General features: G+C 40.1%; 2 protein-coding genes across 7 annotated transcripts in view; both read left to right on the top strand.

Annotated features, from left to right (window-relative positions):
- The first annotated feature begins 314 nt into the window (after positions 1–314).
- NDUFC1 (NADH:ubiquinone oxidoreductase subunit C1) lies at positions 315–4718 on the top strand. Of its 2 annotated transcripts, XM_037897226.2 has the most exons (4): positions 315–668; positions 2437–2540; positions 3597–3685; positions 4573–4718. In XM_037897226.2, coding segments are annotated over exons 1-4 (255 nt in total). In that variant the 5' UTR covers positions 315–607; the 3' UTR covers positions 4574–4718. The 2 variants fall into 2 exon arrangements, with proteins under 2 accessions (XP_037753154.1, XP_043401607.1); XM_043545672.1 differs by lacking the exon at positions 4573–4718 and having other exon boundaries at positions 376–668; positions 3597–3686.
- Positions 4719–8848: 4130 nt separating this feature from the next.
- LOC102940173 (mitochondria localized glutamic acid rich protein) overlaps positions 8849–22447 on the top strand; it is a 46366-nt gene continuing 32767 nt past the window's right edge. For 2 of the 5 annotated variants that reach the window (XM_037897225.2, XM_027826195.3), the window contains exons 1-4: positions 8849–9233; positions 11943–12046; positions 13243–13348; positions 18527–18757. In XM_037897225.2, the coding sequence (XP_037753153.1) occupies positions 9149–9233; positions 11943–12046; positions 13243–13348; positions 18527–18757 (526 nt within the window). In that variant the 5' untranslated portion in view covers positions 8849–9148. The remainder of the gene's footprint in view (positions 9234–11942; positions 12047–13242; positions 13349–18526; positions 18758–22447) is intronic. The other 3 variants (XM_037897224.2, XM_043545669.1, XM_043545671.1) reach the window with 2 other exon arrangements.

Raw genomic sequence — 22447 nt, 5'->3', positions numbered from 1 at the left:
TACGAAAGAAGGCCAAAAAATGAGGATGATTTAACACCAAGTAGGTATGAGTTAGAGAAGAGACACTCAAAAGTAGGAAGGGTGCAGTGAACATTGATTTGTCCCTCTGCTTTGAATGGTAAATGAAAGGGTAGACAATAGAGGGGCATGGAAATCAATGTTGCTTTATATAGTGTGCAGCCAGCGAGGGGCATTCCTGGGGGCTGGTTGCTGGGCACCTGCCAAGTGCTTCATTTCTAATGAAACAGGTGCCAGGGCTCAAGCAATTGCTTTTACATTCACATATGATGCAGCAAGCCCAGAGGTGGTGGGGCTATGAACTACCGAGCCCTGGCACAAATTAAACACTGCACCCATCCACCGAGTGAGGCGGGGCCGCCAGGCAGCCCATGAGCCCCGCAGTGAGAGTGGCAGGCTGTTGCCTCAGCAGCCCGACAAGGAGAGGAGTGAGGTTCCCTGCGAGAGGGGACGGCCTGGGCCCGGTCGCCACAGCTCTCCCGCTTCCGGGCGCTGTGCTAGGGCCTCTCCGCAGCAGGGGGAGCCCTAAGCGCCCCAGCCCCGCCTTTGGGCGGCTCAGCGGCGGCGCGGGCGAAGCTGGGCCGGGAAGATGGCGCCGCCGCTGGGGCTGGTGAAGCGGCTGTTGCTGAGGTCCGGGAGCCTGAGCCACAGTGAGTGCGCGCGGGCCCCGCCCTGGCGGGCTTGGCGGCTGGGGAGACCGGACCGCAGCCGCGGGGAGGGGAGGGGAGGGGAGGGGAGAGGAGAGGAGAGGAGCGGCGGGCCCCTCCCCGGCCGCTGTCTCCGCGGGGAGGGCTGGCGGCCCCCCGGCTTGGGGCTGGGAGTGACCTTCAGCCTCTCGCTGGGCCAGCGCGCGCCCCTGTCCCTGGCGGAGGCGGGATGCGGCTGGCAGGATCGGTGTGGGGAGATTCCCCCCATTTGGTGCCTTGTGTCCTGTATTGGCTCACCGGAGGGCGGCCGCGATGGAGGGGGTTTGCACGGTAGGTGCCTGCCCGCGACATAGGGTTTGTTCTGGATGTAGCCCTTTCTTGCCTCCGAAGGTAGGTGATCAGACTTGGGGGGGGAAAGCGGGTTTTGCTGGTCCCCTCTTTGGAAGAGGTTTGGAGAGGGGGAGCATTGACGGGATTTGCCCGTCATATTTATTCTGTGTGTGTCGTTTCAATGTCCATGAGCCCATCTGTTAAATGGGGCTAGCTGGGACCAGCCGCGGACACAAACAAACAAACGACCTTTCCTGACGCCTCTCCTCTGGTGCCTGTAAATCCCAGAGAAGATCTGTACCAACTCCCTGCCAGACTGTCCTTCCTCTATATTTTCACACATATCTTAGAACAGACAGAGGCAAATCTTACCCTGCTTTTGCCCTCAACCTCTTACTGCCATCTGTGAGCTGGCTCAGGTTAACAATACGGCCTATCTCATAATATTAGGATTAAGTTTTAAAAATATGTTTAATTTTTGCATATAACATTTATAATAGTGAAATCCTATCCTAATCCCCCTTTATATTGAAACACTTAAGGTGCTTTGAGAAAACTGGATGAAAGAAGTTATAACTTATTTATTGTCTTTATTACTTTGTGGAGCACCAGTCACCAGAGCAACTAGGGTGACCAGATGTCCTGATTTTATAGGGACAGTCCCAATATTTGAGGCTTTGTCTTATATGGGTGCCTATTACTCTCCACGCCTGTCCCAATTTTTCACACTTGCTATCTGGTCACCCTAATAGCAACAAGGCACTTATATAGAAGTGCACAATATTATTGCCTGTATTACATGGAGCTGTTTTTATTTCACACACACATTTGTTTCTAGGAAGGTTTTCTTTGTTATCACCCTTTAGCTTAGCCAGGTTTTATTACTTTTATCATAAAAAATAATTGGTTAACCTCTCCCTGAGTATCTTAAATTCCTTCCCCCTGAAAATGTACATCTTCTCACTCTTGTTGCATTTTTACTTTTTGACTCTTGAAGTCCTGATTAAATAATCTTCACCATAATAAAGACTTTTTCCCTTTCTCCTCCTTGTGATGATTAGATCTAATACACAGTGTGATGATATATGTAGGGAAGTGGTGGAAGACCCATTGCTTAGGACTTCTAAAGTGAGACAGCTGATTGAGTAAAATATAGTCGGGTACAATCCTATATTCCCAGAGGGGATGGAAATAGGTAATTTAGTTGGAATTGTGTTATCGTTGTTGCTGCTCATCCTTCCCTTGATGAATCCCTGTGCTCAATGAATGATCTTTGCAGAAATGGGTGAAATGAGAGGACTGGAAAACCATTTACACTGGTAATATAGTTTTTCAGAGAATCTTTTATAATACAGATCAGACAAGACTGTCATGAATTGGTTTGATAATCTAATAGACTTGACAGAAACTAATGTGTGTGTATGAAATTTCTATATTTTAGCATTGACTCGTTCTGCATTCATTGCAAGAAAACCTGACCATAATAAACCAAACTGGGGAAAGGTTGGACTGACTTTTGGCACTGCTGCAGCTCTGTGGGTCCTAGTAAGTATTCTCACATTGTTGCACTATACTTAACTAGTCACTAGAGAAAACTTAAGACAGGGGCTACTGTTAAGAGAAGGTTTCAGAGTAGCAGCTGTGTTAGTCTGTATTCGCAAACAGAAAAGGAGTACTTGTAGTCTCTAGGGTGCCACAAGTACTCCTTTTTCTTTTTGTTAAGAGAAGGTTGTATATGAATACCGATTCATTTGCTGTAATGGATAAGATAACTGAAGGAAATGTCGAGATTTAAGAAATACACGTAGATCAGATATGTCCCTCTGAAGCCCCAGGTAGTTTGTAATATTCCTTTATAAACTAGAAATTCATGAAGCTATTCCTCTTTGCTACAACTTTCTAAACAACCATACACTGAAGATTTGATTTTCTACAGATCTACCAACTTCTCTCCCAGACAAGGGGTGGGCATGTATATATTTGTGTAGATGTGTTTAACAGCATTTTCTTTTCTGCTCCAAGAAAAACTAGACATGCTTTAGGGAGGGGCCGTAATAAAACCTTATTTTTCTTTTAAATATATTAGGAAAATCATAATTTTATGACTGGATCAGACACTCCTATTTTTTGCTACTTTAAAGCTTTGTCCTGTCAACTATCAGGGCAGCATTGTGCAAGGCACTGCGCAAATTCTTAAATAAAATTTCTTTCCTGAGAGGCATCATGGTCCAGGATAGTGGTAAGACATAGCAGGTGAAGGGAGAATGTAGTAACGGTAAAATTAACATGTTATGCAGAATAAGCAGCAGTCAGAAATGTTTCACTGTTCCCAATTTGTCCAGTATCCGGTGTCTTGTCTATCAGTGACCAGCACAAGATGATGCTGTGGAAGGTGTAAGAAACCTCCCTGTGGGTAGTAGTGGGATAATCTTTCATCCCAGGGAGTCTCCTCCTATCTTTCGATTGTCAAATACTGACTTACATCCTGAATCAGGAGATTTTATCTCTTCTAAAACTTACTTTTATTTAGTTTTACAATAATGCTGGTTCCAGCTTGCTGCTTCCCCGTATGGCTTTTTTAATCATGTTGTCACCTTCTAGCTCTTCAAGCAACATAATGAAGATGTAATGGAATATGAAAGGAGAAGAGAAGAGAGGGAAAAACATGATGCATGTACAGGATGTTCATAGTAAGTATACAAATACAGACTGGTAATACATAGACTGATATATCTCTTTTTAGACAAGCCTACCTCCTGCAAGGTGCCTAGTGGCCTGTCTTGCCAATTAAACAATGAGAGTTGTCTGTTCTTCTTGTTTCCTACCCGTTACTCACTATTCCCCATTCTCTAACTCAACCCCTCATTAAGAATTTTAAAAAAGAAAAAAAGTCCAACACAAATAATAACTAAGATACCTGTGCCAATTCATCTGTGTTTGGCTTTTAGACTGTAAGCCCACCAAGTCCTGAATTCTCTTTGTGCACGTATGTGTGTGAGCGTTTGTATGATGGTCAGGACAATGGGGCCTCAGTTCTTATTGAGCCCTATTGCCAGTACCATAATATATATAATTTGATAATAAGGTGTCCAAAGGAGCTGTTCAGCTTATTGTAGGATCAGGCCCATAATAGAAATCAATATTTTCTTAATTTCACATATCAGAGAATTTTCCTGTGCCTTGTATTTTATATAGCCTGGTACATAGAGGATACCAAAACTCTAAATCAGTGCATATGAATTGGGCCATTTGATTTTTTTAAATATAAAGGTAATAGCCCTCATAATGCTGATCAGAATATTTCACTCATAATCTGTGTTTAAATATAATTTATGTACTTTACTGTTACAAAACACATAATTAACTGACAGCTATGGGTTCAGAGTAGTTAATATGCAGCTTTAAAAGAACATTTTTTGTTGGGAAACCCCACAGTTGATGGTCACTTTTTCAATTTTCTATAAATGCCTCTACTGTGCAGCTAAAAATGGAATGAACATAGAGAAAACATTTCATCACACTTACTGAACGTATTTAATTTTTCATGTCAACCTTACAAGTATGTTTTTTTTCCTAGGTTGACAATATGCTCTAAGAAGCGATTGAGCGATAATTGTAATCCACAAGGAAATGATGAACAGGGTATCAGAAAATATCTGGATATTTATCTGTTCTCAATGTTTTGTACAGAGCACTGTGAAATAAACAGCAATTAATATGGAAGAAAGTGGTTGAATCTCTTTTCTTGCTGTATGTGTTTTATTCTGAAGACTGGCAGAAAGTGTGTTCAACTGATATTTCACCTTTGCATAAAATCAGTGTTACTGTTTCAGAGTTAATGATTTTTAATTTTTAAGAAATCATTGTGTTTCTGAGATTACCTCAGTTATTCTGAAAGGTGGAGTTCAAATAGCACTCTCTCTGAATTTTTATATGTAGCAAATTGCTGAAATCATTAACTAAATCATTTCAGTCACTAACCTTTAGAAGTATAGAAATAAACCATATGACTTTCATAAGTGTCGGGGATTCACTTAGAAAAAGTGAATCATGCTTCATGAAAGAAGAGCACTAACAAAGTTGCAATCTGTATATAAATGCTAAAATGTGCATTTCAGGGCTTTTACCTTGTGAATATTGTACATTGAAAATAATTTCTTCTTATAAGTCTTGTTTGAAATTCCAGTTGGCCTTGGAAGAGTTGCTTCAGGAGCTCTGCAACTCACATTTACACATCTGCATACAAGCTTGAAGTCATTCTTAGAGTACTAGTATGCTTCTCCAATCTTGTCTGCTCTGCAAGATGCACACTGGGTTCATTGCCCTATAGCAAAGATGTAGACCTTCATTCAGCTAGGAGAGAAAATCCAGAGGTGTAGTCAGCCTTTGGATTTGGTGTGGTGGATGTTTGGAGCTTTTGCTTTCTAGGGCTTTTTGAGAAATGCTATGTAAATTACAGAAATGCTATGTAGTGTCTCTTTTGAAGGTCATGAAATATGGAATGAAGGGTTAGTCTTAACTTTGAAGTTAGTCTGATCTGCCCTACATCCCCTGTTTTAGAAGTGCTCCTTTGAGAATCACGAAAGCAGAATTAGCCTTCAACAATCCTGTAGGGGAGGAAAGGGAGTTGATGATTTTTTTTACACTAATTTTTTGGAGACTGATTATAAATAATATTTATCTTGAATCATAAAATTTGAAACACACATTAAATCAAGCTCTTAAATTAAAAGTTTAATAGTGCAAAGAGAAACATACTTCCATGTTTTTCCCTTTCATGAGTGTATATAGCACAGGGGTGGGCAAACTTTTTGGCCCGAGGGCTGCATCTGGGAATAGAAATTGTATGGCGGGCCATGAATGCTACAGTATTGGGGCTGGGGTGTGTGAGGGGGGTCAGAATTGGGGCTGGGGTGTGGGAGGTTGTGGGTGTGGACTCCGGGGTGGGGCCAGAAATGAGTTTAGGATGTAGGAGGAAGCTCCGGGCTGGGGCGGAGGAGTGGGGTGCGGGAAGGGGTGCAGGCTCCGGTTGGGAGTGTGGGCTCTGGGGTGGGGCTGGAGATGAGGAGTTTGGGGTGCAGGAGGGTGCTCCAGGCTGGGACCAAGGGGTTTGGAGGGTGGGAGGGGGATCAGGGCTGGTGTGGGGGGGTGGCTCAGGGTTGTAGGCTCTGAACAGCGATTACCTCAAGCAGCTCCCAGAAGCAGCAGCATGTCCCTTCTCCAGCTCCCACACCGAGGTGTGGCCAAGCAGCTCTGCAGGCTGCCCTGTCCGCAGGCACCGCCCCTGCTGCTCTCATTGGCTGCAGTTCTCGGCCAATGGGAGCTGCAGGGGAGGCGCTTGGGGCGGGGGCAGCATATGGAGTCCCAGACCCTTTATATTGCCCCCTGGGGAAGCCGGGCTGCCCCAGTATGGCGCACTGGCTCTTGCCGGTACGCTGTACAGGCTTACTTTCACCTCTGCATACCAGTCCACCCCTAAAGATATCACATGTTCTCTGAGATAGGATGACTCAGAAGTCTTAAACTGATATTTGGTGGTCTGCAATTGTTAACATGTTCTTGCATTAAATGATAAAACATTTCAAGACCTCTAAATATTTATGTAAGAGAATGGTTTCCTCCTATTTAAAGGCTGCTTAGGGTAAAAATGGGTTTGTGAGGGTTTTTTTTATTTTAAAAAAACTTATTATGATGTAGAGAAAGTGTGAAATGCTTTTTTCATTTCAAAGAGAAAAAAGGAATGGGGTTATGGTTTCTACTTGATTTTTCTTTACTGTATTAGGTCTTCCCTCCCTTTGATGACTAAGGGATTGTCTTTCTTTGAAAAATTACAGTAGGGTAACTACATCAATTTTTAATTTATCTATTAGACTGGGGTGCAAATGGTTAGTATAATACCTAGACCTTTTGCTTTACACAGTATCATTATACGCATTTTTCAGATGGGGAAACTGGGGCTGAGAGGTAAAGTAATTTGCCCAAGATCACCTAGGCCAGAGGCAGAGTAGGGAATAGAACCCAGCTCCAGGGTCCTAGTCCAGCACCTAATCCAGTGGATCATGCTGCCTGTAGATGCATGTAACCATTTGAAATCAATGAATCTGTTTAAGCATGATTTAAACCGGTTAAGTGCATCAACATTATTAAGGGTTTGAACCAATGTAACTAGATAGATTTAAAATCTATCTGGTTACACCAGTGCATACATCTAATCTAGTCCAGTCTTAAAAGAATTGCAGTGGAAGCCCTTGAAGGAGCAAGGATGCCGAGTCTCAGAGAAAGCTGTTATTCTAGCTGTTTGAGTTATATAGATGCTAACATTAAGAAATTAATCAGACTGAATTAAAATAATTTCCTGTTTCAACTAATCCAGTTCTTATTTCCTTTAAACCTGTGTTGTCATAAACCTACTATTTTTGCAGTCAGCCACCAAGCCTTTTATGAAATTAAGGTCAGACAAAACCTGAATTTCTGTAAGTGGAACAAACCTTTTTGGGGATATGGAAAGGGCTTTAAGTTTGCTTGATTAATCACAGAGCAACAAAGGGTACAGAGCTATTTTGTTTCCTTTTCAGGTCATAGTTAACGACCCTATTTGTGTGAGAAGCTCTATTGCCTTAAATGAAGACTACTCAACCCTACTGAAAATTCCAGCAACTCCTTTGTGCTTATCCAGCTAATCTCTTTCTTCTGTGCCCTGTTTCCTTCAATCAGATACAGGTGTAGAAATCAGCAGCTGTTACTTTGTTCCTAACATACCTCTGAACCTGCCAAGACCCAAACTTGGGACACTATGTGACAAAGACTTGCAATATAATACTTATGCATGAAATTTAAAATGCTGTGGGATTTTTTTCTTTACTAAAATAACCGTTATTTTAATGTACATTTTCTACAAATAAAGAGGACACCAAATCTGTGTGAAATATAGGAAATTGGGACTAAAATGAGGGACACTGGGGAAAGATGATTCTCCAGTGAAAAATCTTCAAGGGCCCTTCCTATTTGGGCCATTCGCAAGGGCTGCTGGATCAACCCCTAAAACTGATCATCACATGTTTTTCAGCATTCACAGAAGCCTGGCCTAGAAGAGATTAATCTTCTATGCATTTGGGAGCCATAGATCTAGATCATGTTCTATTCCTTTTAACTACAGGTCAGTGTTCATGAAGCAGCATTGGTCCCTACACTAAAGTTATAGAAAATTTTTCAGATATTTGACTTCTCCAGAAGGTGTGGAGTTCTCAAAGGGTGACAATAAAAGTTTGACCACGAGGGTTGAGAATTGGCAGTATGGGGCCCAGCTTGAAGTTCTGCTGTGACAATATTTAGCTCAAGGGTGGTTAAGAAGAAGATTGGGGGCCAAATCTGGATGGACAAATGCTTTTGAGTGGACCATGAAATCTTTTAATTTTTCTGAGTCTGGACCTTGACAAAAAATAGATTACCCTTGATTTAGCTGATGGAACATAGTACTGCTCAACCTACTGTGGCATAAATAGCAATCATAGCGTGGGAAAATTTCAAACTATATTTTGTTTCTCTAGCACTGACTGCAACAAATTGCAGCAGAGGATTAAAATAAAGTAAGATAGGAAACTGGAAAGACCACAAAACCCTTATTCACAATAAGTGAACCTATGGTCTTCAAAAATCTTGCATTCCTGGCTTTTAAATCAGCTAGACCTGACTAGCAAAATCCTACATCACAAACGTGAGAGATCCCTTGTGTGCTGGAGGATTTGTGTGTGTGTGCGCGCATTATTCAGATTACAACTTTTTAAAAAACCTCTCCTCTAATCACCCTAGCCCTTTAGTTATATAAAGGACTCCCAATGGGAGAGCTCCCGATCCCCCAGGGACTGGTAGGTCCGCACAGTCCGTGCGTGGCTCGTGACTCAGCCGTCTTGGGGTCATTTCACGGACAGCAGAGAGGAGGAAAGGAGCCCAGGTCCCGGTCAGAAGGAAGGGATGCTAGGCCCTGGTTGGAGAGGTGACGCCCTGCCCCGGGAGGAGGAGAGTGGGCCGGGTCTGCCCTCTCCCCTCCCACCTGCTCCCTCCCACTCACGCGGAACCGCTGCCTCCTTCCCTCGCTCAATCCCGCAGCTTCGCTTTGCCCAGTCGCTCCGTGCAGCCGCCGCAGTGCAGCCACCATGTACGTCTGCAGGGCTGCCTGGCAGGCGCTAGCCGCTCGCTTGGCCAGCGTGTCCTCCACGGCCACCCTTCTCAGGAAGCATGGTAAGAGCGCCGGGGAGCCGAGCGCATGGGGACGGGGCGCGGACGGGCTGAGCTGCGGGGCAGGTTGGGGTAGCGGTCAGACAGCAGCGATTCATGGTCACGGCTCCTTTCGGTCATCTGCTGCCCCGGCTGGGCGAGGAGGTGAAATCGTGCTGGTGAAGGGCGCCCCGCGCGTGCCTGTTGGTGAAATGCCCGGGGAGAGGAGAAGTGAAGGTCACAGGTGGGGAATGGAGCCCAGCCGGGGGTAAGTTACAGCTCAGCCCGCCATCCTCCTGCCAGGTCCTGCAGAGGAGGAATGCCAGGCAGAGGTAGGAACGAAACAACCGGCTCCAGGCCTGGAAGCTGCTCCTTTGACATATCTAGGTGTCGCCCGCCTCTCCCTGTACCGTTGCTATTTGCCTGACCGAGAGGTGTCGTTCAATCTTGAGCTACCGGATCCTTCTGCGCTGATTTTAATTTCTATGTTGTGCTGAACACTGAGGCTAGGGTGGGTTGGGCTATTTTTTGCTGAAGAAGAAAAGGGGGGACACGAGTCTATAAACATGCCAACTGAGCATTGTGAGGGTGTTGTGCAATTGAAGCCAGACGTCCTCAGTCTGCGCCCTACAGGGATCCTCAGTGTAACCAGCTGACACACATACAGGAGATTGCAAACAAGGTCCAACGATTTTGTGAATAATTTGGATCTCTGAACGTGGCTGAGTTGGAATAACGAGCAAGAACAGAATTTTCATGTGGTTCAGCACCAAAACCTGCTGCCTCCAGCCAGTGTTGATCCATTTCATGTGTTGTTCCTGAAAATTTAGATGCATTGCAATAAGCTGTGTGTTTATCTGAGTGTATGCACTTGCTATGTTAGGTTATATTTTGGCCTTATAACCTTATCTTTCCCCCATATGTCTCTAAAGTCCATGTAAGGTTATCTTAGAAGAACAAAACTTGTTTTAATTTTTTAAAGGTAATGATTAGCAACTCAGTGATGACACCTCAGTGCTTGCTTAGGGAAGGAGAATAAGTGATAAGGATAGAAATTTAAGATTCAAGTAGCCAAAGGTGATAGCAAAAGTTTGCTTTGAAAAATACATTCCCCTGGTCTTCTCTAGTAATGACAAATATTTTGTGTAGAGTAACTGCTGTGTTTAAAAACAACTGGTCTATTGAAGATGACCAAGTCTTCATAAAAAACAAAACAAAACTCAGTTTATTCTTGACTTTTTTCCTATAGTGCACTTCGCTGCTTGATCTTCTGAGTCAGTGGTTCAAATGTATATTCCTCCTCTTCACTCAAAAGAAAACGCATTTATATATTTAGATTAGAATGGTTTTTGTTTGTTTTGTTGTAATTTGAATGAAAATAGTCAAGAAGAGGCTCTGAGTAGTGTCCAAACTTCAGCTTTTCTCTCTGAATATGACAATACAATTCAGTCTGGTACATAGCAGTGACACTTTTTGACACTTCCGGAAGTGTATAACCTGTAGCAATGCCTCTCAACGATACTGACTATTTTCATCCTAACTGTATACTTTCATACAAATAACACACAAGCCACACTGAGAATCCCTACCCACAGAACACTGCAGCAACCGTGTGCAACAGAGCTTCATCAATATTTATGCATCAGATTCCTGCACCAAGAGAAGAGTCAGAATAGCATGTGATGAGACAAATGCTGCTAGACATAATCTGGTACATGATGGTAATAGTTTATTATAGAATGAGGCTATTGATTCTTCTTCCAGCCACTGGTGAGTATACAGCTGCAGAAATGACTGGACAATATACATATATTTTGAATTGCAATAGACCCTGTGAATATATGATTAAATTGCTTGAGTCCATTTTGCGGCTTGAGTCCATTTTGCCTCCCTAAATACCCTAGTTACAACTCTGACGACAGAACAGCTTTATATTTATTGAAAGATCGTTAAGGAACATAACACTTAATATATATTATTAATTTGGGGTGCAGTTACTGAGTGCAGTTAAAATCTTCATTAGGTCACAGTAGTATGTATGGTTTTTTCTAAGCTCTATCTGACATTTAAACTGATGTGCAATAGAATTCCTTGGCGGTGCCTGTTGGATCTACATCTGGGTGAGCATCAAACCACCAGAACCAGACAAAAACAAACCCAGCTAACAACGCTACTGTTCCCCATAACAAAATAAATTTCAACCACTACTGATAACATGGTGTAATACCCCACCCTTTCTTAACCCTTCCCAAACGCCTGAGAGACAAGGCCTTGCGGGATATCCCAGACTAGGACTCTTGGAGTGACCTCCAAGTTTGAGCTATTGGGACCAGGAATATGTAAATCTAAAGCCAAGGACTCCTCCCAGAGAATGCCCAGCCAGTAATCCTTCCTCTTTAAAGTGACAGGGCCAACTGCCTCTGTTGATTACAACTATGGCAGAGTCACAAAGGGACAGTCATTCTCACACATAGGTATGTTCCATTTAGGGCTTTATAGCTTAAATTAAGCCAGTGCACATCATGGACCACACGTGTAATGTTCTCATAGTGAGATACTCCTCTTAGCAAGTGTGAAGCTACATTTAGTTAAAGTACTTGCTTAATTTTCTTTGTTTTTGCCAGCTGACTTTGTTTCAACTTTCTACAGATTCATCACTCTGCATCTCAGGTTAGATATTTTCTGTTATTTTATTAGCACTTTATTTTAACATTATTTTAATGTTTTATACAGCACCTCTTCGCCAGATGTCATCTGGCAGCGTCCCTGGCTCTTCTGGAGAGAACCTGATTTACTATCTGTTTGCTGGTGTGGCGTGCACTGCTGGTGGATATTATGTAAGTGCCTTGTGTTTTAGGAGTATATGAAAGATGCAGTTAACATCAGTGGCATGTGGGGGAGATGTGGCATGATCACGTAATCAAACATGGACTTAAAATATGAAAACAGAGCTCCTTGGTGAATCAAGTGTCTCTTCTCTTTCCATACCAGGGAAATGAGATGATGGGTTCTGGATAGTTAAATTTCAAGTTGGCGGGGGGAAGGGAGGGAAATCCCTTGTCCCAAAGTAAAGCTGAATTTCTCTTTTGGAGATTCTTGAAGTGGGAATTTCATACCAAATGATGCTGTTCTACATCGGCAGTGAGATAATGTAAAAGAGGTGTACAGAAACAGAGAGACCAAGCTTTTTCCTCTTTCTGTGTTCTTGGCTAATAAGAAAACAGGTATAAAGATTACAGGCATGTCTGAACGAACCGTGTTTGGGCCCAGTTCAAGACCCATTCTCCTTTGAATAGATTGCTCCCTGAGGACATATTTTTTTTGAAGCACCGATGTCAGACTATAACAGTCTTCTAAATACTTCAGTTCTGTGAATGTGTAGCATTTTCATGATGGAGTGATGCATTTTTTTTATTCCCCCTTTTGCAAAGTCAGTCTCCTCCCTCCCCCTCAGTCTTTCACGCTTTTTTTCTTCCGCTTCATCTTGCTAAATCCTTCATTTCTCAGTTTCTTCAGCCACTAATTGCTGCCGCCAAATATAACAGCTTCTGGTGGGTGAATGGAATCTATCACTCAATGAGTATTCAAAAATATACTCATTTTATTATTTTCATTAGGCTTAATTTTCTACTTCAAGTGGTTTGTAATGATTTCTACTGCTGATTGACAAGTATTTTTTATTAAATGAAGACTGAGTCAATTTTGATCCCCACATTTAGCGTTTTTATAAAGCATAAAGATTAACAGAAATATTTCCTTGTTTTTAAATAGTCACCTCCAATTCCTAAACAATGCAGTATTGTGTGAACGTGAGACTGACTAGTTTGGTTCCACTTTCCAAGGGGAGAGAAATGCGAAATTTAAAACTAAAAGTTTGTATGATTAACTATTTAAAGCAGATTTACTTTTTTTAAAAAATAATCTAAGGTGGCCTTTCAACATAGGGAAGAACACTTGGTTAAAGTATGATATTTTTTTTTAACTTAGTAGTAGAGCTGTGGAAATAAGTGCAGATATGTAATTTTATTTTCAGGCCTACAGAACAATCAAGTCAGACAAAAAGAGGTACAACGAACGTATTCATGCTATTCAGCAGAGTAATACAGCGGAGTGGAAACCAAAACCCTGGCCACCCCAGTGTAAGTTGTGGTGTTTTTGTTTTGTTTTAGTTTTTACCATGTTTCTTTCAGCACACAAGAATTCTGCAAGAAATGAAGCTTATTTCTAGACTAGACAGTCAGACCTCTACCATACTCTGTCTCCTCCACAGTCCATAGCTTTTTACTTGCTTTATCAGTTTAAATCATTCTGCTGCTGTTTAAATTGCAGAGAAAAAAAACTTAATGAGAAGACAGTGAATCTGGTAGGTACCCCATTAGAAGAAATCCATTTGAAAGGAAATGGTTAACAGAGGAACCAGTAATAGCAGACTGGGTGATAGAACTTGATGACTGAAAGCTTAATTAAAGTCGACTAAATGAATAATGCTGTCAAAACCAGTTCTGTCCTTTTGTTTGTTTATGAAGCAAAATTATATCTTTGTCCTGGTCAACAGTTTGGCTCCAGGCCATACATTAGTGAACACAATTGCTGTACAGTCCAATCTCAGCAGGCTGGGGGGAGGGAAATTTGTTTAAGTTTTCAAAATACTGTGTATAAAACCCATTTCTTCCTCCTGCCTTCTTGCCTCCCAAGCATTGGCTTAATCTTAACATTAAACTAACTGACATAATTTAAATTTACAGCCAATTTAAGTGAACTAGAGGATTACAGAGGTCTGTTAGGTTGAGCAGAGACATCATTCTTCTTGTTCTTTAACATTATTATTGTACAGCAGTTTACAGTCTTTTTTCATTAATCAGTTAGCCTAATATAGATGGAAAACTATGTTTTTTCCCCTGGTGTGTACTTTGCCCATATTTATACGTGCTGTTTCAGATATTGGCCTATTTGTACATGCCAGGGTTCACACAATGTATATTGCAACCTAACACTACTAAAATTAAAAAAAAAAGATGGTGGGGAGGGAAATTAGGCTAAAAATGACCCGAGGGTTTTAAATGCAGTTCCATTATGAAAAGTAACTGTAAAATGGTATTGTAGGGATCCATATATATATATTGCTTCAATTGCCAAATGGGCTCAGTTCACAAATAGAGAGATGGCACTTAGCTGGTATATGTGATTTTTGTGGCTAAAGTTTGCTGAATACAACTGAATACATACAGGGAGCAGATTTCTGGAGTAAGAAAGCACCATCTTGAAAGTCCCATTTCAGAACAGAGGCATTCTTGAAACTGATTGCTTCTGTAAAGGTTGATTCCCCTCTTGAATTGTACTGGATTGTTATTACTTTGCGAGGGAAAGTTATATCCTACTTCCTTCACTAGTTCTAAAGTTTAAGAGTAAAGGATTTTAACACTACTCTTATAAATGATCAAATATGTATATTTCTTTCCTATTCTTAAACAACTGGAAATGGTAAGTTTTTAAATTTCCTCTCTAGGTGTTAGGACTTGTTAGTTTAAATACAAAAAGCAAACAAACATTGACGGGCTCTTCCCAAAATGTAAGTCTTTATTTGATAAATGTGTGAGAATTTAAAATACTTCTGTGATGAGACCAAAAAAGATGTTGCCTTTTCCTGACAATATTGGGATGGTCTTAGAGTAATTTTATCCTGAAAAGCCTGATATCTCTACAGAGGGGTAGACAGTCTAGCAGTGGCAAGTAGAACTTCATAAGGTAGTTAACTGGATTCTTTCTCTGAGGATTTGATTTTACAAGGTGCTGAGGTTTGTGGTCCTAATCCAGCAGAGCATGCATGTGCTTAACTTTCAGCTTGAGTGTGATCCCACTAAAGTGAATGGGCCCACTTCCATGCTTAAAGTTAAGCATGTATTTATGTATGTATTATGTATTTTTGGATTGGGGTCAGAGTACTTTATACCATATAGGATCAAGCCTTGATTTTGTAACTATCTTCAAGATCCTTTCCCACAGCTTTAAATCTGTACTATATAATACCTAATATCTTTCATCTCCTGGATGTATTTCACAAAGATCTGATGAAGCGGTAAAGTGACCATCAATGGAGGATGCTCAGATACTTCTCTTCTATTTTTTGTCAGTTCACAACTGACCTCTTCTTTAATGACCATGCCCATTAATAAATTAACTTACATTCTGAAACCTCTCTCCAACCTCTTTCCCAGGATCACACTCCTGACTCTGAATGTCAGCCTTGGGATTTTCACTTTTAATTCAGCATTCAAATAGCGGTAACCTCAATTTATAACACAAATCCACCGTTGAATCAGCTCTCACATTTCTATCCTTTCTATAGCTTTTAAAATTGTTCCTCCTCTTCCATTCTCCATGCCCCCCAAATTCTTCTCCCATGTTCCCTAAACTGGCTTCTGTTCCCTTCTATCTTAGAATCCCCTAGATTAACATTTTTCATTTTCTCAAATGTCTTTGCTCTTTCTTATTTTTTTCTTCTACGTGTAGTCCTAATCCTGTAGTTAGCATGTGTCTCATCACAGAGCAGTGCTACATGGCTTCCCCTCCCTGCCTCCACAGAATCAGCGCCCACAACTTCGCCACCCTCACCTCCTTTGAGTGCAGTTAGTCATACTTATTTTTCACAGTGCTTGTTGTGGAAATAACTAATTAGAGAACTGGTGAACCTGCCACTCAGAAGAACATAAAATCTAACCCTTTAAAGCTAGATGATGCTATGGGTAGTGACTTATTTGAGAAATTTCTGCTTTTTTTGGGATGTTGGGGAACTGTACAAAACAGTGGACAGAGGTAAACACATCCCAGTACACTCTCTTAGCATGATACAAATAATAGTTATATTTACTTACTATTATTAATATAACATGGAGAGGGCAACCATGTGGCTAGAAGGACTGGAATTTACAACCAGGGAATGGAAGGGTTAGGTTAGAGGGAGAATTTCCTTCACTTTCTCCCAGGCATTTGTCTTTTCTTTTCCATAAAGTAACCAATGTCATTTTCCCTGTTAAATGTTTTTTTTCCCAAAAATACTCAATTCTCAGATGGCACACAGCCCTCACAAAAAGAATTTGTACAAAAAAACTACAAAATGGTCAAAAATATCAAATGCTTTTTTCAAGTTCATTTTTAATTTGGTTATTTGAAAACTTGAGAAATTGCAACCAGCTCTAATAACAAACCTTTTAAACTCCTATTGATCTATAAACCAAACTTTAACAAACACAGAATGTAATAGTGGGTTTTAAAGTCTCTGGGAGGAGCATGAATAGAAATAGTGGTGGAAAATCTTAGGGAATTAACTTATTGTGAAATGAATGTTTGCTGCAACAGAGTACACTTCATTTTTTATCCTCTGAGTGCATGTATTTGCTTATGTGTCCTCCTTTCTTGTTCTAATGTGCCCCCCTCTTCAAACTTGTTTCTGATCTGCTTTTTAGTGGTAATTTTCTCTTAATTTAACTTTTAATTGTAAAAGCTGATTCAGCCTTTCTAATCATTACTCTACTTTTACACTTTCCAGAATAAAATACAAGGGAAATCTGTCTTTCCAAACCTGAGGATGTAAAATACAAACAAAGAGATAATCCTTCACCATTGCATACCTCGCAGCCTACCTGGGGATGACTTTATGCCTTCTACTGTAAAACTTCACACTTGTGAGACTTAAAAAATACTATCTTTACATTTGCAAGGCCAAACCATATTGAGCTACTGAATATATCCTGTAGAAGGCAACTTTGAGATTGTTAAAGAGCTGGCTGTTTTGAATGAATGCACTTGTATATTTGACTGTCCAATAAAGTGTTGAGCTTGCCCGTTACTCTGGTCTTTGTGTGATAAAGCTTAGTTTGTTGGAAAGATACTGAGGGAGACTTAAAGGGACACAGTCAGGTAACTTGATCCTATTTAGTGTGAAGGGGTTTTTTTGGTCTTGTTTTTTAACCAATGGAATCAAATTTTGTTTGAATTTAAACCCAAACAATGCATCCCTGTGCAAGTGCATGAGAACCAGGGAGTGAAACTGACTGGTCAGTTTCATTCGCCCCTTCCCCCCGCACCTGTTCTCATTCTCCTAACTGAGTGAAATGCAAAGAGTAAGTAAATGGCATATGGTCCTCCCTTTTAGTCCAAAGTACTAACATTTTTAAAAACAGGATTATTTTTTTAGCCTGACAATGTCTCTTTAAGCTTTTTTATTTTTTCTCTCTCTTCCTGCTTGTAACTATTATACAACTCTTTCCAGTTCTGTTCTGCGCCTGATGAATTTGGTGTGAGGGTTAACTAACAACGAACACATGGCATACTTTTTCATTTTGCCAACTTGTGTGATGTGTATGCATGTTTGTGTGGTTTTTGTGCATGTACGTGTGTGTGTGTGTTCTCCTTTGCATGCCTTCCTACCTTGGACTGTATTCATTTTAATTATTTTTTTTAATCCCATTTGAGGCTGAACTAGTTCATTCTATGAGACAACATGGGGTTTCACTGCTTCTGAACAATTTTATATGCAGAGATGCTGGCAAACCTCAAACAGAGAGAGCTCAGGTTTGCAAACAAGAAAATGATCAGTTGTAAGTGGCTGCATGCATCTCCAGTGTCTCTGGATGATCAACTATGGTTTAGTGTTCACAAACTTTTCTCTATTTTACACACCTAGTTTTTTAATAAGTGTCTTTTGTTATTTTTGTTTGTCCCATATATATAGAGTGGGCTTTACTTTCCTTAATTATTTATGAATGCCATTCCTCTTGAACTGAAACTCTGAATGGTGCTAAACTGCATAAGAGCTTCTAAGCAGGAAAGTTAATGTGTTGTATTCCATGTTTAGATAATTTCATCACTGGGCTCAACTGGAATGAGGACTCTGATCCTAATCCCAAAGAAGTCAATAACCATTTTCCTACTGAGTCCTTCAATGAGAACAAGTTTGGACACATAAATCTTACATCCCTCTGGCATGGTTTCAGTTTGTGTGTGCACGCTCATTCTGTTATTTTCTTTGTTGTCAACCACTTGCTTTAAGCCATATTTTCCTTTTCATTATAGTGACATGGTAGTAAAGCTAAGCTAATGACTGAGAATATGGCTTAATGATATTTTAAACTTTATCTGATGTGGGGACCATAACTTTGAGTTCCTTGACTTTTATATGGAAAATCTCAACCACAAAACAAACAAAATTTTTTCATTTTAAGTTTAAATAAGATGGCGAAAGCAATTGGTGAACTTGTTTTCCTGTTGCATGCATACACTTTACACTTGCTTTACTGTATTAAATAAATCCTTAAAAGGTGATGAACTGGAGACGGCTGAAGTCACTGAAGCAAGCGAGCAGGCCACAGAGGTACCTACAGAAGAGGCTGGAGGACTAACTGCTGATGAATCGACAGAAGAGAATGAAGGATCTATGGCATCCACAGAAGCTGAAGGGGAAAAAGAATCACCAGTTGCAGATGCATCCTCTGCTGTGGAAGAAGCACGGCAGGAAGCCACTGCTAGCTTGGAGGCTGCCCAAATGCAAGGTTAATTCATTATTATTTTTTTAAAACAAAAAAATATTTTACTGCAGGGAGTTCCATACTGTTTACAACAAATAGTGTAGTATTCCTAGTGGAATTAACCTGCAGTGAAAACTAATTCCATCATCTGCTTGACAAATCACGAGCTTGAAGTTAATTGTATTCTCAAGAAGTGTACTGCAGTAATCTTCTTTTTTTTTTTTTTTTTTTTTTCTAAAAGCATAGCACCTGGGGCACCAGAGTTGAGGCTTACCATGAGAATGAATGGTCCTTACTACTTCTACATTTCATGTCTCTTCCACATGTTTTTTAAGTAACACTGGCAAATAGCGTGACAGGAATACAGGTGTGTTAGTGCTCCCTCATAAGGAATTTAAATACTCCGTTGGTTACTATTTAGGCTTGCACATGAAGCATCTAATTCTTTTTATGTAAATAAATAACTATATTTTTAGGACACTGCTTGTCATCCAAAAATAAACTTCTCCCTCATTGACTTAAAGAAAATACCACCTTAAAACATTCACAAGAAGACATACAACTGTCAGTTTGATGATCATATTTTACAGTGCAGTAAAAAAAATCAGAATTAGGTATTTAATGACTTTGCTGCAGATGGCAAAAAATAGTTTGTTGGAGGCTATTTATCTGGTTAAGTTTCAAGTCTTCTGAAGCTTTTCCCTGTTTGGGACATAGTAGTTATTCACTTAACACGTTTTGTTTTCTTTATCATAAAGCAATCCAAATGCAAACCAACAAGTACATTGTTGAAATGCAATGATTTTAAAATGAGACTTTATTTAAAAACTACAGAAATAATTTAAATTGATTTTAGTAACATAAATCTTGTGATTGGGCTGGAAATATAGAGCATCTATTCGTCCTGTTCTTCCATAAATGAACAGCTAATATCAGTAGGGAGACATAAAGCAATCATGATTTCATGGTGGATAGGAAAGTAACATCCACGTAAATCCAAGGTCTTTTGTAAAAAACAGACATATGCACTTGATCTGCTGTGCAGTGTCTCAGTTCCTGTCTTGAAGGGAAGAATTTTTTTTTTTAGTCTTTAGTGTGAATGTAACGTGGGTGAAAAATACATCAATACAGCTTTCAATATGATTTGCAATGTAGTCTAGGAATATCTTGGGTGGATAGGAGAAGTGAGTATTATTGTACTATTCCTGGAACTTATCTTGTACTGTTTTCAGAGTAGCAGCTGTGTTAGTCTGTATTCGCAAAAAGAAAAGGAGTACTTGTGGCACCTTAGAGACTAACCAATTTATTTGAGCATAAGCTTTCGTGAGCTACAGCTCACTTCATCGGATGCGATGTGAGTATGCATGGTACCTCTTCAGCCAAACAAGCTAGCATCAGCCTAATGGAATACATTAAAGCAGATTTCAGAGGTTTTTTTAAATGACTGCCATGTTGTCAATTGTGGTGATTTGAAATGGACTTTTAGTAATGACTATGAAAAGCCCTCCATAAATTAGGTGTGTCGGCTAAGTCTTGCATTCACAATACTGAAGTGACTAGTATAAGACCAGGGCTACTTTCAGCCTTGCTATAAGCAGACACAACTTCATTTGACCTCGCAAGTTGCAAGTTACCCACTTTGGCTCAGAGCATTTTTTACTGACAAACAGAATGCTGAGTTTGTGTGTGTTAACTGCCTATTACTAAATAAAGCAGGGAGGTACATTTTGCACAGGATTTCAAATTGCAGACTTCTGTAAAATCTCTGGATCTGTATGGATTTTTCTTTCATGTTTGAAGAGTGTCTACAGACAATTGTTTGCAAAGCAATCAGTTATGAAGTATATGTATAGAGTAATAAATGTAGTTTAAAACAAAAAAGCAGTTTTCTATTACTCATTCATCTTCAATTCAGTGGGGTAATCAAGCTCTCAAAATAATAGTGTACTGTTAGATATTACCTGTGTCACTGAGATGTGGTGGCTTGTCTTTAAGTTTTTTTCTCATCTGATGAATATGTCTGCAATGATTCTTATGTTCTGCATATGAAGTAGCAAGTTAAGGAAATCCATAAAGCAGAATTAAAGAATAGCCGAGAATCTTTCAAAATCTCCATTGCTATACAATCCTAGCAGACTGGTATTCTAATTCCATGGGAAATACAGTCCAACCTATAATAACGTAGGCAGATTAGAGCTCGAGACACACAGGGTTCAGCAAAATATTTACATAGCTCTTCTTAGAAGTTGTATAACTTTTTTTCCCCCTTTTAGCATATGCCCTGTCCTGTTGCAGAAAAATTACAGAACTTCTCTTAAGTCTGTTCTGCTATTTCCTTTATCTGGATGCAGTTCATACATTTTCCTGTTTTACCTACCTATGTATAGCTGTAGACATCTTAAATCCTGTGCATCTTACCTATGGTAAATGTAATTGCCACTGTATTATAGATGTGGAAACTAAGATCCAGGTACTTATCTGGGAGGCATTATTCTCTAGTGAATGGGGCGTGAGACTGGAATTTGATGGTCTAATTGTGGACATAGTAATTTTGGGTTCCTCATGGTGTGTTATGAGACATACTTAAATGTTTAAGTACTATGTAAGTGCAAATTATTATTGAAGTTGATCAGAAGGCAGGGATAGTATTCTTGACTTGCAGTCCTATCTTTTTCAAGAGGCCTAAAGCGGAACGGTACAAATGCAAACCCAGCCTTCCAAATGTTTGATTAAGAGGGACTGAGATCTTGTTTAATTTTGGAAAAAAATGTAATGTTTTTGCAAGGGTTTCAGAATTTGGGATGTGAAACTGCATGAACCAATCAAGGGAAAAAAAAAAAAGCCTTTCACCATTTTCAGCCCTTTCTCTGCTAAACTCTAGTCACAGAATATTACATGGTAGCTGAAGGTTTAGCTCACCACCATGTTCTTACACTCCCTATGAACAGTGTCATGCTCTCATAGAAGGGTATATATCCTGTCCAATGTAGCAACTGCCTGTCCCCTCTTGAATCTGATACATTATGATCTTTACCTTTACTATAATTTGGCACTGAATGCATCTCTAGAGACCAGTTTTATCTGCAGACTGTTAGATAATGCCAAACTCCACTGGTCACCATGTAGAGCCTCAGCCAATATAGCTGAACTATACACTGGATCACAAGGATATTCAGTGGTTAAATATTAGTTTCTTCTTTGAGTACATACCATGAAATTGAAATTGTATAAAAACTGCAATTCCCTCTTTCCTGGCAGAAGATACAGAAAACACTGATCCCTTATTTGAAATGTTACAAGTAGAAAGTTTTCTAACTCATGTTGATAGCTGTCAGTTTCAAACAGATCTCTGATCAAGGACTGGGTAATGACGTTATTGCTCAAGGGACTTACCTGCAGTAAACAAACAGTTTGCATTTTTTTAAATTTAATTTTTCTTTTGCTTTATCAAGCAAGTTCTGGTAACACCATCCTCTGCAGTGTTTTAATGTAGCCTCTTTATTTAAAAACAAACAACTTAAGTTTTGACAAGCTTTCGCTGAATCAGATATAGCAATATTTTCCTTTCAAATGTTTAGGTGTCTACTACTGATAATGAAAAGGCAGACTTACTAAAATACTTGCATATTAAAAAATTATTAGTAAGAAGTACCCTTTTCAAAGCTTGTGTTTGGTAGGTCAACATGCCTCTGCACAGTGTTGCAAGTATTTTTT

Source organism: Chelonia mydas, chromosome 4 (assembly GCF_015237465.2).
Source record: "Chelonia mydas isolate rCheMyd1 chromosome 4, rCheMyd1.pri.v2, whole genome shotgun sequence".
NCBI lineage: Eukaryota > Metazoa > Chordata > Testudines > Cheloniidae > Chelonia > Chelonia mydas.
Note: the sequence above shows the minus strand (reverse complement) of the source record. Positions and strands in the feature narration are given on the sequence as shown.